We start from the raw sequence: 16,438 nt of genomic DNA on the forward strand, positions 1-16,438 counted from the left end.
CTCCTGGTTTGATAAGTTATCAGACCAGCTCCAACACGCCTCATAGGTTTGACATCTGAGCAGCATTGGCCATTACAATAAAGTCCTCCCATAATACAGTAAGTTAGTGGGCTACCTCTATACTGCCATCTGGTGCTCGGTTACAACATGTTCTGTGTCTGTTGGGTGCAGCAGAGGAAATCCCTTTGTTTTCAAATCACTGGTAATGATGCTCAAAAACGATCTGGGTTCATTGCTGCGATAACGGCTATCAGTGGGAGTGAATAGAACAAAATGTGGGCAGTATTAATCGCAATTGAATACTTAATAGCTACTAAACTAAGCAAACTAACTTAAAATAATATCACAGTAGGTTAAATGAAGTGTTACTGTTGGTATTGAATTTTACATGGTAATGACTGTGTATACCTCTGGTACCAGTCATCATACATGGACTGTTTGGCTAGGACTGGTCAGGCAGTTGACCTTTCGGATTACGAATTATGCCATGTATTTTGTGCTTATCGTGGCTTCATAGTCATAGTCAGATTAGAAAATGGATCTCCTGGTAAGTCTACTGCTAAATCTACTGCTGGTAAAGAGGTCTGTCCATTATAACGCGTTGCTCTGCTTTCTTGACATCTAAGTCAAGCAGACAGGCCTAGTTTTGGTCCTACAGGCCCTAGTTTTGTCGCATCTGGACTACTGCCCAGTTATGTGGTCAGGTGCGGCAATGACGGACATAGGCAAATTGCAGTTCTTCCAGGACAGAGCAGCACGTATTGCACTGTGATGTACACAGAGGGCGAATGTCAATAACATGCATTTCAATCTCTCCTGGCACATGTAGTGAGTGCTATGTACTGTGTATTATGTATATTATGTATTTTATTTGTTATGTTTTGATTCCTGTTTGGACCCCAGGAAGACTATCCGCTGCCTCAGCAGCAGCTAACCTGGGATCCTAATAAGTACTACTAATACTACTATTACTCTGATCAAGTGTTTGAAATACAAGTAGGCATATAACAAAACCTTGTGTCAATTCACTAAACAGAAACATTTATGGTCTTGGCATGTTACTTAAGACTTTAACCCTTATATACATTTTATATTAGATTAATAACGCCCTATCTCAATCCATCTGGAAAGGTGTGGACACTATGATCTGAGCAAAGCTCTTACCAAGGTGAAATCTACACCCGCAGGTACAAGAATGGAGTGAAACTAGTTGGTGTGGCAGGTAGCCTAGGGGTTAAGAGCATTGAGCCAATAATCAAAAGGATGCTGGTTCAAATCCCTCTAGGTGAAAAATCTGCCTGTGTCTTTCATTTAACCCTAATTGCTCATGGATAAGAGTGACTGCTAAATTACTAACATTTAGCAGATCAACCATATTATGGGTAGATATACTTCCTGTTGTAGCTTTTCAATTCTTTTAGTTGACTTCCAGTCTTTGATTTACTTCACTGTCTGGGGTGTGTCTGTGTAAATGTGGGGTCACTGGGATTACAACTGTGACTAGGGTCAGTATTGCAGACTGTAATGATCAGCAGACTGACCCGTTCAAGAGGTGGATGTGCGCTTCAGTACTAAAATGACACCACTCAAAATAGTAAGGAGGAGCGACTGACTGACTGCTCGCTACTGCCTCAGTAATTCTAAGCATGCTTAATCCCAAGGGCTTTAACAGACAACAGATGCTCAGGCTTAATAACAATCACCACTGTGCTATCCCTAAGGTTCCTTAGTGTTTTAATGAGGTAATGTGTTATAAGACACTAATACCACTTTGTTTTAACCCTAATTGCTCCTGTAAGTTGCTCTGGATAAGAGTGTCTGCTAAATTACTAAAATGTCAATGTAATAACACTTTGTTGCAGTAATAATACAGTAATAACACTTTGTTAAAGTAATAGCACAGTAATAACACTTTGTTACAGTAATAACACAATAATAACACTTTGTTACAGTAATAACACTTTGTTACAGTAATAACACAGTAATAACACTTTGTTACAGTAGTATCACTTTGTTAATAACACAGCAATAACACTTGTGTTTATTTCATCTCTAAAAAGAGTAAATGATTCCTTATTATTTCCAATGGCATGGAGGAGGATATGAACAAGATACACAAAAACAAGAACATTGTTGGCAAGAAGTGTTTAATATTCTCAACAATTCCTTCCAAACAACCTTTAATTGCAAAATATAATGTGTGGATTTACAGAGTACCAAAGTTGTGTAGTACAAAAAAACTGAATATAAAAAAATATTTGATCCTCCATCATTTTGTAGAAGAAAAGCTAAATGTTTTTCTTAGAAATTTTGGAGCTCATCCGGATACACAAAATTATTCCTGAAAAGCTTGTATGCTACAAGTTGGCCTCCAAAAATCATCATCACCAATCCAGAACCTGTGACACAAGTGGATTTAAAGGATAGACCTATTTGAATGCATCAAGTATTGAATCACTTGCAAAATAAATGTAGAACGACTAATTAATGTGATGATCAAAATACTGTGTATATAACAACAAATCATGTTTTTATTGGCTCCAAATTGCCTGATATCAAGTATGATTCCTTACCAAGGGCAATCCAATAATGTTTTGTTGACGGGAAATCAGACATAACTGGATGAAAGAAACAGACAGGATAGTAATTGAATATGACACATATTCAACCATATCAAATAAACTAATACATCAAATCAAGCTTTCTGTCAGCTTGTGAAACTGTATGATCATGATGTTCTTCTGACAAGCCTGTTTATACAAAAGTGGCCTTACAACCTTGCATAACATAACCTACAGTAGATTGAAATCCCAGCAAATCAATGATAGGATTAACATTGACATTGTTTGTTATTTTAATCTAATTCATTAGCAGATACTGAAACTGGTACTAAAACATCTACTAAAAAGTGTGTCTTAGGTGGGAAGTAGATTCATGTGGAGTCATTGATGTGTTTGCTATTATCAAACCTGGCTTTACTGTAGAGCACATGCAGCACCAGACAGACAGACGCCATCACACTATAGGACTGGTTGCTATACAGTAGCGACATTAATTGATGTTAACCAATAGAAAGAGGGACTCTTGAAGCATGGTGCTTGACACAGATTTAAACACAAAGTAAACAGCTGCATATACACAAGGCAGTGATTAGACCATATGTACATACTTGTAATAACCTTTCGACTAAAGAGTAAATATGCCAAATACAAGTCGTTGATAGTTTGAGTGATATCAGGTTTGTTCAGAAAAGCATACATTTATGAAACCTTGGACAATGAGATTCTTGTCCCCTTGCCTCATTCTCTTGCTGCTTACCTGCTACCGTCAGAACGATGTGGATTAGTGTGACTGTGATGGCGTAGTCCCACACCCACTCCTCGACAATCCACGCAAATATCAGGCCTCCCAAAAGATAGGTCAGCTCCATGGAGATCACTGTCACTATGCAGGAAATACAAACTACACACCTCAGCCAACATGCTTACCAACATGAACACACAGAATTCAAGGTAGTAAAAAGTGATGTTGCTAACTACTGAATAACAAGAATAAAGCAGAGTCTTCGATCAACTCACCTAGGTATTTTGGACTTTGCCATGATGGCTGTGTTGTGTAGTCAAAGGGTGCTAAAAGGCTGTCAACCTCATGTACCCTGCAGAGATGATGAATAATGAGAAACTTGGGTCATAAATGGTATATTTGCTGTTAACTGTAGTTACAGTAAATGTGTGAGGTTGCACTGGAGACATATTGTGATGCTTTTTGGCAGAAACCAGAATGAGGGTTCCATGCAGACACTGTGCATTTTTTTGTGGGTAGTTTCTGTGTTCATGAGACAGGAAGTACACGTCAATCATGTACCACAACATATGACAATGAAACTATATGAAAGACAGGATATACTTCATTTTAATATTGTGGAAAAGATGTATTATTTTAGACTCACCTGAGAATACCAATGCAGAGACTGACCACTATGTAGTAAACAGCATAGAAGGATATTATGCACATCAGCAAGTTCTGGAGAACAATCTGTAATACATAACATCACATCAGACTTCGTCACACAAGACCCTCAAAATGTCAGATGGTCATTCTTAATAAAACCTCAAATATGATCCATAATAATATGGATTCATTTGATCATTGCTGTTGCCACAAATCTACAAAAAAGGAAGGCCATTTAGAAAGTTTCGGACTGAAATACTTACATAAACTGAACTCAGATAGGTTCAGTCATTTCAATGAAAGGTATTAGAATTCTATACCAAATGCTCTAACTTGAATAGTGAGCTGTGTTGCCAAAACTACAGAAGCACATGACCTATGTACACAGTGCCACACTAAGTAGACACTGGTAAACATGTACACCTCCTGTAGTTCTCTACTACTACATTTCCTGTGGTATCCAAAACTGAAGTCCAAGGTCTTTACCCATGTTTCACTGATGTTGGTCTTGATCTTGACTGATGTTGGTCCATAGCGCTTCAGAGTAGACCCACAATACCCACAACACCTGCAACAGTAGTCCAACAACATGAATAGCCGCCTTTTCTTTTATCAGTGGAGACGCTAGAAGGCCGCCTACAGTAGAGCAAACACACCAGGGGATGAGGGCTGGTCTTAATGGTTAATGGGATTACACACACGCAAAAAGCTTCCTGTCTCAATCCAGGCTGGATAAAGCACGCCCCAAGGCCCAGGCCACTTCTACAGCATCACCAACACACAGTGGCTAGAAATACACCTGAGTGGGGTGACAACCAACCTCTCTTCACATCACTGTGATGTCACTGCATACATATTCACTGGACGGTATAATTTTTTAAGCTATTAATGTGTGGTGTAGGCCTGTTGGGGTGTATATACTGTAACAGCTGCTGGAGCACCAGGAGGCAAGCCAGACATGACTCTGAGTAAATTAAATGTAAATAGGTCACACACTTCTTTAGAAGAGTGGAATTCTCTGCTTCTCTGGCTAGTTGATCTACAGTATACTGCACAGCAAATTGGCCAGTGTTACCTAGTGTAGATTTTTCAGTGTAACTTTTCTATGGTTGATTCAGGAGTGAAGTTAACTCTGTAAGTGTTAATTTAACACTCATTGGTGTAAAATAACCAGAGTGTTGACATTAATAATCAGAGTTGAGCTCTATTGCAGGTTGGTTTTTAGAACAGTTTGATTCAATATCTATGCTTTTCATGTATAGTGATTGATTTATTAATCTTATGCTACTCAAATATAAAATGTAAAAAAAATAAACTAATCCAATCTGTTACTTGGACTTATTACACCAGTTACTGAAATGGTTGTTCTAGTTTAGATGCTTTAGGTAGTCTCATATTTTAGTCTTCCCAATCCAGGCAGTCATTCTGAATACAGGTTGCAGGTGAATACACATTCCAAATGTTGGATATTCACAGTCTAGCTGTATTCCAATAGGAATTACAGATCACTTTGCAAGCCAGCATGAGTTTCAGGTCACTGTATTAGGTTACAACTAGGCCCTCAAAATAAGGCATTATGAAATATTTATTGTATTGTCTTAAATAATTACAATTTAATGATAACATATTAGTTTAGGATCTCACTTGGTGAAGTCCATAAGACTGAAAATGAATGAATGCAACAACCATGTCACTGTCACTAACAAATACAGTCATGGGTTGTAACTTTACAATTCACTCAATAGGAAAGGCACACTGGGAAATATGCCAATAAGACTTTACACTTAGCAATGTGTTAATTTAACACTGAGAAGTGTGGACTGTATAGACACTGGAACAATGTTAAATGTAACACTCTACAGTGTTGATTTAACACTGGAGAATCTGCTGTGTGTGTGTGTGTGTGTGTGTGTGTGTGTGTGTGTGTGTGTGTGTGTGTGTGTGTGTGTGTGTGTGTGTGTGTGTGTGTGTGTGTGTGTGTGTGTGTGTGTGTGTGTGTGTGTGTGTGTGCTACTACATGTGATCTCTGTAAAACTGGACATATTCTTGAATGTTTAGAGTTGAGACATTGAACAGGCTCCTGCTACACAGTTGTTAAAACCATGACAGAACTTTGAGGGAAAGCAAACAAGTCCTAAGCACTTAAATCATTATCCCAGTCATAAACCCAGTCTTCAGTATGTCTTTTGACAATCACCCTCAGCACAGCATCATCAGCACAGCCTCATTTGAGCTTCTTTTTTTTTTAGCGAATTAGTGACACTGTAACTCACTAATCACTAATGTTCTATACAGTGAGTGGATTGTGCGGTGACGCCAATCATGCATTAGAGAAGAGACAGATCACCAACACAAAGCATGTCTTCAGTTAAATACTCAGTCATATGCAAGAAAGGGCTCCCAAGGAAATCTTTGCCCGCATGCCATTCCAATATGCACATTCCATGAATTGAAATTGAGCTCCATAAGTAACAAATGAAATGTACACTATGGTGATATGCAACAGCATTAACACCCAATGCAGTATGCATTAGCCAGACATGCTCTCACAAAGCAGCCCATAATAATCTGATGACAAAGCATGAAAGATTTTATAGAAAAAGTAGTCATACTCATGATCATAATTTTTTTTATAACTGCGTGCATTGGTAATGATAAGCATAATTGACTACAAATCTGCAGAGATAGTTACTGTACATTTGTCTCTAGACTGCCATTACTGATGAAAGTCATACATAATGTATTCTACTCTAACGTTATGTATTCTATTATGTACTGCTACTATTATTGGAACAACTCTAGATAAACTAACTAGAAGTCCAATAAAGGTATTTGAATTAAAAAAAGTAGGCCATGGATACAGCCTATTAGTGTTTTTCATTTTGATGTCACTACATCAAGTTGAGCCAATTTGTATATAGTAATGGAACTATAGCATGACATAAAGAAACGTTGTACATCAATATTTGCATGGTTTCTTGCACAGGACTCACAAGCACAGATTCATTTTAGTATATCAAATGCAACGAAAACGAGCTTGCTGCGTACTATAAACCTAAGCACAAAATTGAAAATGTGTTGATGGCGCACTACGTACTAGGATACAACACAATGTCGGTAGTGAAACGTTTTCTGACGTTCTTTGTGCTATTTCGCAAGTCACCCCGTTTCACTGTCGACAAGCACACTGGGTTGTATTTTTAGTAACATGGTATTCGTGCTCTTGTATTCCCATTATCGCATATTTCATTCTCCAAATATCCACAACGCATCAATAATCATTTGCTGGTGCTTTTATTTCGATTGCAACGTTATGCGACAAATAATGGTTAAATCTATAAATATTTTGTTACTCAACCAGCTAAAACTTTCGATATTGCCATCATGTGTTCTTCAGTCTAGCTGGGGCACTCACTGCAAGCACTCGCTCAGAGCCACGCTCATGCGCATTGACGGCTGCCTGGGCAATTTGTCAGTACTCGTGGGAGAATTTGGGTAAGAAACAGACAAATTAAAACAAATGTACTTTAGGATAAAACAGTTAATCCAGGAAATTATGTCTTATTGTAATTAGTGATCTATTGTGTAGTCTAATACTTTCGTGAGAGGTTCATTGCGACGGAATTTGACCAAAACTTAGCAATAAAGTACAAAACGACTGGACGTGTCATCAATAATATCAGCCAGGAAGAGGTTTAATGTAAAGCGTCAATCTATTGCGTTCTAAAATTGTAACAAAAGTTGCGTCGAAAATTACTGCAATCGATAGAAAATATGTTGCGCTACATTTCTTGTCTCTTGGAGACGTATATAATAATGGTATATTGTACTCTTTCAAGAATAATGCGCTTCGGTGTAATTCCCGGTTATGGATGTGGAAAGGAGAAACTGTGCGCTTGACAAGCGATTTGGACTAAAATATTTATATCACCATTTCCTTCCAAAAACCTGTCAAGGCAGTTAAATATAATTTTTGTTGTAGTGCAACGAGTCTGCAGGCCTGCCGGTGAGAATTATATAGAGTATATTCCAGCTCCGCCATTTTGGGAAACTGCCTTTAAAACACATTAAATAGTATCAGAGCAAAGAAAAGTGTTTAGATCTGATACAATGCATGTTGGGCGTCTTGCTAAGGGACATCACTACATACCTGTAACACTCCTAGTTGGAACACAAAGGAAATGCGAACTGGTTGCGCCCAACCGAATAATTTAATCCCACACGTAATAAAAACTATTTGACTCAAAGAGATCGAAATAAATATGAATAACGCTCATAACCGGTAGTGACCATCTGATGATAAAATCTAACACACATGGAGAATAATATGTGCACAGTCAACATGCGGAATTTTCCTTTGTAATAATATTTTTGGATCATTCAAAAAAGTATTCCCGCATACGATGCAATTTTCACGCTTAGCAGATAGGAGTAATCCTTCAAATAGTTTTGGTTGTTAATTAAATTATATGCTTGCGTCAATTTGAAGTTACTTTTATATTGCAATTTCATAAATGACTGTAAACGATTTGCTGTTGATATAGGCTACTGTAACTGCCTGAATGCCTATAGCTTATAGGCGCATACATAAAACATAAATGATAGCCTCTGCCCTACCCCAATGTCAGGAATTGTATTTGAAAGACAGCAATATTGATGCATCATATTGCATAAACTATCAATAATTCATATTTTCTATAAAATACATTAGACATTTTCGTCTCGATTTTTTTGTTCAGTGATTTCATTGTTGAATAGGGTCTGAAAGTTTCAAACGCAGTCGTCTTAATGTTGTCAGCAATGACCTCTAGTGGTTGATGCACGTCATCGAGTTCCAATCACATGGCTTCCGCTGTTACGTTTCGACAATAGTGAAACATTGTTGCAAAGCAGCTCTGAAATGTTTTTTAAACATTGTTGCCAATCGGCTCTGTGGAACGTCACTTTGTTTTTCTTCATTTCATTTAAGTTGCACTTTAGTTAGCTAATGTTATAAAAAGCCTTTTAAAGTCAGTTTATGTAGATTTAGTAGGCCTATGACATATTTATTCTGCAGTGCATTATTTATTGTCTGGCTTGGCTTCATCTATCATTGTCTATTTCAGATATCACTATTTTTAATATGGATGAGTCTACAAACATCACAAATGCAGTAACCCCTGACTTTGATGTGTATGGTGCCATGGACTGGAGTGATGGTGTTGGAACCTTACCTGGGAGTGAGCTAAAGGTACAGATCCCCACAATAGCCAAAAAGGTTATATATATATATATATATATATATATATATATATTAGTACCAGTCAAAAGTTTGGACACACCTACTCATTCAAGGGTTTTTCTTTATTTGAACTATTTTCTACATTGAAAGCTTTGCACACTCTTGGCATTCTCTCAACCAGCTTCACCTGGAATGCTTTTCCAACAGTCTTGAAGGAGTTCCCACATATGCTGAGCACTTGTTAGCTGCTTTACCTTCACTCTGCGGTTCAACTTATCCCAAACCATCTCAGTTGGGTTGAGGTCGGGTGCTTGTGGAGGCCAGGTCATCTGATGCAGCACTCCACCACTCTCCTTCTTGGTCAAATAGCCCTTACACAGCCTGAAGGTGTGTTGGGTCATTGTCCTGTTAAAAAACAAATGATAGTCCCACTAAGCTCAAACCAGATGGGATTGTGTATCGCTGCAGAATGCTGTAGTAGCCATGCTGGTTAAGTGTGCCTTGAATTCGAAATAAATCATGACTGTGTCACCAGCAAAGCACCCCCACACCATCACACCTCCTCCTCCATGCTTCACGGTGGGAACCACACATGCAGGGATCATCTGTTCATCTACTCTGCGTCTCACAAAGACTTAGCGGTTGGAACTAAAAATCTCAAATTTGGACTCCACCAGTCTAATGTCCATTGTTTGTGTTTCTTGGCCCATGCAAGTCTTTTCTTCATATTGGTGTCCTTTAGTAGTGGTTTCTTTGCAGCAATTCGACCATGAAGGCCTGATTCACGCAGTCTCCTCTGAACAGTTGATGTTGAGATGTGTCTGTTCCTTGACCTCTGTGAAACATTTATTTTGGCTGCAATTTCTGAGGCTGGTAACTCTAATGAACTTATCCTCTGCAGCAGAGGTAATTCTGTGTCTTCCTTTCCTGTGGCAGTCATCATAGTGGTTGATGGTTTTTGCGACTGCACTTGAAGAAACTTTCAAAGTTGACTGACCTTCATGTCTTAAAATAATGATGGACTGTCATTTCACTGTGCCTATTTGAGCTGTTCTTGCCATAATATGGGCTTGGTCTTTTACCAAACAGGGCTATCTTCTATATTCCACCCCTACCTTGTCACAACACAACTTATTGGCTCAAACGCATTAAGAAGGAAAGAAATTCCACAAATGAACTTTAAACAAGGCACACCTGTTAATTGAAATATATTCCAGGTGATTACCTCATGAAGCTGGTTGAGAGAATGCCAAGAGTGTGCAAAGCTGTCATCAAGGCAAAGAGTGGCTATTCTGAAGAATTTGTTTAACACTTTTTTGGTTACTACATGATTCCATATGTGTTATTTCATAGTTTTGATGGCTTTACTATTATTCTACAATGTAAAAAAATAAATTAGTAGGTGTGTCCAAACTTTTGACTGGTACTGTAAATATTTGTATTATACCTAGCAGAAAAAGGAAACATTATAAGGAAATTAAATTAGCCGTTTTTGTAATGACAAATGCAATGTTATATATAATTGTATACATCATAAATTGTAAAAATCCTAATTCGTTTTAGTTTTTCCTGACCATGTCGCATTGCCCTAATCACAGTATTCATCTAAATATAATAAATATAATTACTCCTCACGTGTGTGTGTGTGTGTGTGTGTGTGTGTGTGTGTGTGTGTGTGTGTTATGTTTATCAGTTTAAGGTGAATGAGTTTGGAGTCTTGGAGGTCCTAACGGAGGAGGGAGATGATGAGAGGGTGAAGAAGTCTCATGCCACCACTACATGGGCAGTGCCCACTGCTCAGGAGGGTAAGATGGCATGGTTCAATGTACACAACTTTGATATGCTCCCAACAGGGATATATTTGTGAGATGTAAGCCTACACATGTAGTGTTTGTATCCACATTGGGATCTTACATAATATGCACCTGTCTCTCTAGCACCTGACCTGGTGGGATGTGCATATATTTACTCTTTCATCTTCCTCTTTCAAGTAGGCATGTTTAACTGACGGTTTTCACTACCTAATCACGTACCACATACACAGTCTTCAAGAAACGACTTTACATCAGTAGGGGTGGCTTTGTTTTTATGACTATTCACAACACCAGATACAGTGAGGGAAAAAAGTATTTGATCCCCTGCTGATGTTGTATGTTTGCCCACTGACAAAGAAATTATCAGTCTATAATTTTAATGGTAGGTTTATTTGAATAGTGAGAGACAGAATAACAACAAAAAAATCCAGAAAAACGCATGTCAAAAATGTTATAAATTGATTTGCATTTTAATGAGGGAAATAAGTATTTGACCCCCTCTCAATTAGAAAGATTTCTGGCTCCCAGGTGTCTTTTATACAGGTAACGAGCTGAGATTAGGAGCACACTCTTAAAGTGAGTGCTCCTAATCTCATCTTGTTACCTGTATAAAAGATACCTGTCCTCAGAAGCAATCAATCAATCAGATTCCAAACTCTCCACCATGGCCAAGACCAAAGAGCTCTCCAAGGATTCAGGGACAAGATTGTAGACCTACACAAGGCTGGAATGGGCTACAAGACCATCGCCAAGCAGCTTGGTGAGAAGGTGACAACAGTTGGCGCGATTATTCATAAATGGAAGAAACACAAAAGAACTGTCAATCTCCCTCGGCCAGGGGCTCCATGCAAAATCTCACCTCGTGGAGTTGCAATGATCATGAGAACGGTGAGGAATCAGCCCAGAACTACACGGGAGGATCTTGTCAATGATCTCAAGGCAGCTGGGACCATAGTCACCAAGAAAACAATTGGTAGCACACTACGCCGTGAAGGACTGAAATCCTGCAGGGCCCGCAAGGTCCCCCTGCTCAAGAAAGCACATATACATGCCCGTCTGAAGTTTGCCAATGAACATCTGAATGATTCAGAGGACAACTGGGTGAAAGTGTTGTGGTCAGATGAGACCAAAATGGAGCTCTTTGGCATTATGCTTTGGGGGTGTTTTTCTGCTAAGGGGACAGGACAACTTCACCGCATCAAAGGGACGATGGACGGGGCCATGTACCGTCAAATCTTGGGTGAGAACCTCCTTCCCTCAGCCAGGGCATTGAAAATGGGTCGTGGATATGGGTATTCCAGCATGACAATGACCCAAAACACACGGCCAAGGCAACAAAGGAGTGGCTCAAGAAGAAGCACATTAAGGTCCTGGAGTGGCCTAGCCAGTCTCCAGACCTTAATCCCATAGAAAATCTGTGGAGGGAGCTGAAGGTTTGAGTTGCCAAACGTCAGCCTCGAAACCTTAATGACTTGGAGAAGATCTGCAAAGAGGAGTGGGACAAAATCCCTCTTGAGATGTGTGCAAACCTGGTGGCCATCTGCAAGAAATGTCTGACTTCTGTGATTGCCAACAAGAGTTTTGCCACCAAGTACTAAGTCATGTTTTGCAGAGGGGTCAAATACTTATTTCCTTCATTAAAATGCAAATCAATTTATAACATTTTTGACATGCGTTTTTCTGGATGTTTTTGTTGTTATTTTGTCTCTCACTGTTCAAACAAACCTACCATTAAAATTATAGACTGATCATTTCTTTGTCAGTGGGCAAACGTACAAAATCAGCAGGGGATCAAATACTTTTTTCCCTCACTGTAATTACATCAGGTAACTGTGCTGTCTGAAAAATGCTTTCATCTTTTAGTTTAGGATACCTCTGATAAATGCATTTTCCAGAATATTACATTGTCATAATTGTGTCTAACCTTATAGGTTTGAGAATCAGTTAAATTGAGCTCAAAGCTAAGAAAGTGATGAATCATGATCATTAAAAGTGGTCAGCTGTCAGCTATCTATTTGAGCGTTTCTGATTAGATGACATTTTAAATGCCATTAATGTATACTGCTCAAAAAAATAAAGGGAACACTTAAACAACACATCCTAGATCTGAATGAAAGAAACAATCTTATTAAATACTTTTTTCTTTACATAGTTGAATGTGCTGACAACAAAATCACACAAAAATAATCAATGGAAATACAATTTATCAACCCATGGAGGTCTGGATTTGGAGTCACACTCAAAATTAAAGTGGAAAACCACACTACAGGCTGATCCAACTTTGATGTAATGTCCTTAAAACAAGTCAAAATGAGGCTCAGTAGTGTGTGTGGCCTCCACGTGCCTGTATGACCTCCATACAACGCCTGTGCATGCTCCTGATGAGGTGGCGGATGGTCTCCTGAGGGATCTCCTCCCAGACCTGGACTAAAGCATCCGCCAACTCCTGGACAGTCTGTGGTGCAACGTGACTTTGGTGGATGGAGCGAGACATGATGTCCCAGATGTGCTCAATTGGATTCAGGTCTGGGGAACGGGCGAGCCAGTCCATAGCATCAATGCCTTCCTCTTGCAGGAACTGCTGACACACTCCAGCCACATGAGGTCTAGCATTGTCTTGCATTAGGAGGAACCCAGGGCCAACCGCACCAGCATATGGTCTTACAAGGGGTCTGAGGATCTCATCTCGGTACCTAATGGCAGTCAGGCTACCTCTGGCGAGCACATGGAGGGCTGTGCGGCCCCCCAAAGAAATGCCACCCCACACCATGACTGACCCACCGCCAAACCGGTCATGCTGGAGGATGTTGCAGGCAGCAGAACGTTCTCCACGGCGTCTCCAGACTCTGTCACGTCTGTCTCGTGCTCAGTGTGAATCTGCTTTCATCTGTGAAGAGCACAGGGCGCCAGTGGAGAATTTGCCAATATTGGTGTTGTCTGGCAAATGCCAAACGTCCTGCACGGTGTTGGGCTGTAAGCACGACCCCCACCTGTGGACGTCAGGCCCTCATACCACCCTCATGGAGTCTGTTTCTGACCGTTTGAGCAGACACATTCACATTTGTGGCCTGCTGGAGGTCATTTTGCAGGGCTTTGGCAGTGCTTCTCCTGCTCCTCCTTGCACAAAGGCGGAGGTAGCGGTCCTGCTGCTGGGTTGTTGCCCTCCTACGGCCTCCTCCACGTCTCCTGATGTACTGGCCTGTCTCCTGGTAGCGCCTCCATGCTCTGGACACTACGCTGACAGACACAGCAAACCTTCTTGCCATAGCTCGCATTGATGTGCCATCCTGGATGAGCTGCACTACCTGAGCCACTTGTGTGGGTTGTAGACTCCGTCTCATGCTACCACTAGAGTGAAAGCACCGCCAGCATTCAAAAGTGACCAAAACATCAGCCAGGAAGCATAGGAACTGAGAAGTGGTCTGTTGTCCCCACCTGCAGAACCACTCCTTTATTGGGGGTGTCTTGCTAATTGCCTATAATTTCCACCTGTTGTCTATTCCATTTGCACAACAGCATGTGAAATTTATTGTCAATCAGTGTTGCTTCCTAAGTGGACAGTTTGATTTCACAGAAGTGTGATTGACTTGGAGTTACATTGTGTTGTTTAAGTGTTCCCTGTATTTTTTTGAGCAGTGTATGTGTTAGTTTAGCTTGTGGCTATATTGTTGTTAAAAAATATCAAATAGGGTATCAAATCTAATTTTATTTGTCACATGCGCTGAATACAGGTGTAGACCTTACCGTGAAATGCTTACTTACAAGCCCTTAACCAACAATGCAGTTCAGGAAATATAGTTAATAAAATATTTACTAAATAAACTAAAGTAAAAAATAAATCAAATCATTCAAAAAGTAACAAAAAACATTTCCATAACAATATTGAGGCTATATACAGGGGGTACTGGTACCGAGTCAATGTGCGGGGGTACAGGTTAGTGAAGGTAATTTGTAAAGTGACTATTCATAGAAAATAAACAGCAAGTAGCAGCAGTGTAAAAACAAAGGAGGGGAGGGTCAATGTAAATAGTCCAGGTGGCCATTTGATTAGTTGTTCAGCAGTCTTATGGCTTCGGGGTAGAAGCTGTCTTTTGGTCCTAGACTTGGCGCTCCGGTACCGCTTGCGGTGCATATGACTTGGGTGACTGGAGTATTTGACAATTTTTTAGGATCCTTTGACATTATTCCATTACCCTGTTCTTATTTACCCTGAGCTTAGAAACGTTTCATTAGCCACACAGGAGATGGGTGAGGATGACTTTGCGACTCTCTCTCTCTCTCTCTCTCTCTCTCTCCTCCCCAGCCCTCTCAGACAGTGCGTGTGTGGCGGTGAAAGAGGAGAGGCAGGAGGGTCAGTGGGCCCAGAGAGGCCTGGTGTGTGTGCGCTGCCAGAGGAAGGGCTCCCCCGTGGACTTCCTGTCTGACTGCCTTCACTGCAGCGAGCGCTGTCTGCAGCAGGACCAGCAGGAGTGAGTGGGCTGGGGAGGACTAGAGATTTATTAGGGTCCAGGGGGTCTGGTCTGGTCCTAACTGCAGTTTCTGCCTGATGCTGTGGGAAAATATTATGCTACTTTCTGGTAGTTGAACTGGTGTTTATTGCACTTTTGACATTATTCCTTTTGTAATGACTTTCCCTTATGTACAGTACACTGAAATAATAGTGGTGAGAGACTCACATAGTCAATGTTGATATACACTGATGCCAAATTATCATGTTCAAACTATTTGGAAACACCAATATAGATTTTTTTGTTTTTACTGGTATCACATTTTCTCTTTCTCAATTTGCTCATATGAACAACTATAAACATCCTTCATATGCTTAAAAAAATCAATGAGTCTCCTTCCTAAAATGTTTTTGTGGCCAGCCATTCTATGCAGAGTGGAAGCCAGGAATAATCGATCCGTTAGTTTATGTAAAGACTGGTGGTGATGCTAATGCATGCTCTGAGCTGGAGAGAGAGAGAGCCAGTGCTGCATTGCCGTGGGCCCCATGTATCCATTGTCTTATAGGAGGAGAAGCTGCCAACAGAACGTTCCATCTTAAAGAGGTATTCCCTCTGTGGATTTACTACTGCCATGGCAACAGAGAAAGGAAAATACTGCCTATGCATCCTATAATAAATAGTTAATTACACTTAATTAGAAATATTTTGAGTTAGATTACAATAAAACATTTTTTTTTGATTGTGACCATTTATAGCTGATGATGATACGATTATTCATAGGCAGCCGTCACCAGGAATAAGTCAATGTAGGCGCAATGCGTTATGAATATGAAATACATGTGGTCCTCATTTACATTTTTGACTTCAATTATTTGCCGTGAATGAACACTGTTTTGTGCTGGTCATACTTTAGATATTTTGACAGAAGAATTTGCCAGTTGAGTTATTACTGAAACAAAAGTTTTTAACAATGATAATCCTTTTTGCATAACCTTTTAGAAACC

General features: G+C 39.9%; 2 protein-coding genes across 3 annotated transcripts in view; one reads left to right on the forward strand and one right to left on the reverse strand.

Moving 5' to 3' along the window:
* Positions 1-2,130: 2,130 nt before the first annotated feature.
* tmem244 (transmembrane protein 244) lies at positions 2,131-4,711 on the reverse strand. Its single transcript, XM_014144347.2, has 6 exons — positions 4,438-4,711; positions 3,950-4,035; positions 3,579-3,655; positions 3,319-3,444; positions 2,574-2,618; positions 2,131-2,399 (listed from the first exon to the last, which is right to left on the reverse strand). The coding sequence occupies exons 1-6, from the start codon at positions 4,540-4,542 to the stop codon at positions 2,302-2,304; spliced, it is 537 nt and encodes a 178-aa protein (XP_013999822.1). The 5' UTR covers positions 4,543-4,711; the 3' UTR covers positions 2,131-2,301.
* A 2,489-nt stretch (positions 4,712-7,200) lies between these two features.
* The window catches only part of LOC106571356 (lethal(3)malignant brain tumor-like protein 3), a 41,546-nt gene continuing 32,308 nt past the window's right edge, over positions 7,201-16,438 (forward strand). The window contains exons 1-4 of one of the 2 annotated variants that reach the window (XM_014144346.2): positions 7,201-7,446; positions 9,057-9,181; positions 10,866-10,977; positions 15,290-15,455. In XM_014144346.2, coding sequence (XP_013999821.1) covers positions 9,074-9,181; positions 10,866-10,977; positions 15,290-15,455 — 386 coding nt within the window. In that variant the 5' untranslated portion in view covers positions 7,201-7,446; positions 9,057-9,073. The remainder of the gene's footprint in view (positions 7,447-9,056; positions 9,182-10,865; positions 10,978-15,289; positions 15,456-16,438) is intronic. The other variant, XM_014144345.2, reaches the window with a different exon arrangement.

Source organism: Salmo salar, chromosome ssa15 (assembly GCF_905237065.1).
Source record: "Salmo salar chromosome ssa15, Ssal_v3.1, whole genome shotgun sequence".
Classification (NCBI taxonomy): Eukaryota; Metazoa; Chordata; class Actinopteri; order Salmoniformes; family Salmonidae; genus Salmo; species Salmo salar.

Coding starts and splice junctions, on each gene's coding strand:
- tmem244 (XM_014144347.2), bottom strand. CDS start 4,542: ATGTTGTTGGACTACTGTTGCAGGTGTTGTGGGTATTGTGGGTCTACT. Junction 3,445..3,578: donor GCAAAGTCCAAAATACCTAG/GTGAGTTGATCG, acceptor TTTCCTGCATAG/TGACAGTGATCTCCATGGAG. Junction 2,400..2,573: donor ACATTATTGGATTGCCCTTG/GTAAGGAATCAT, acceptor CTTGTGTCACAG/GTTCTGGATTGGTGATGATG.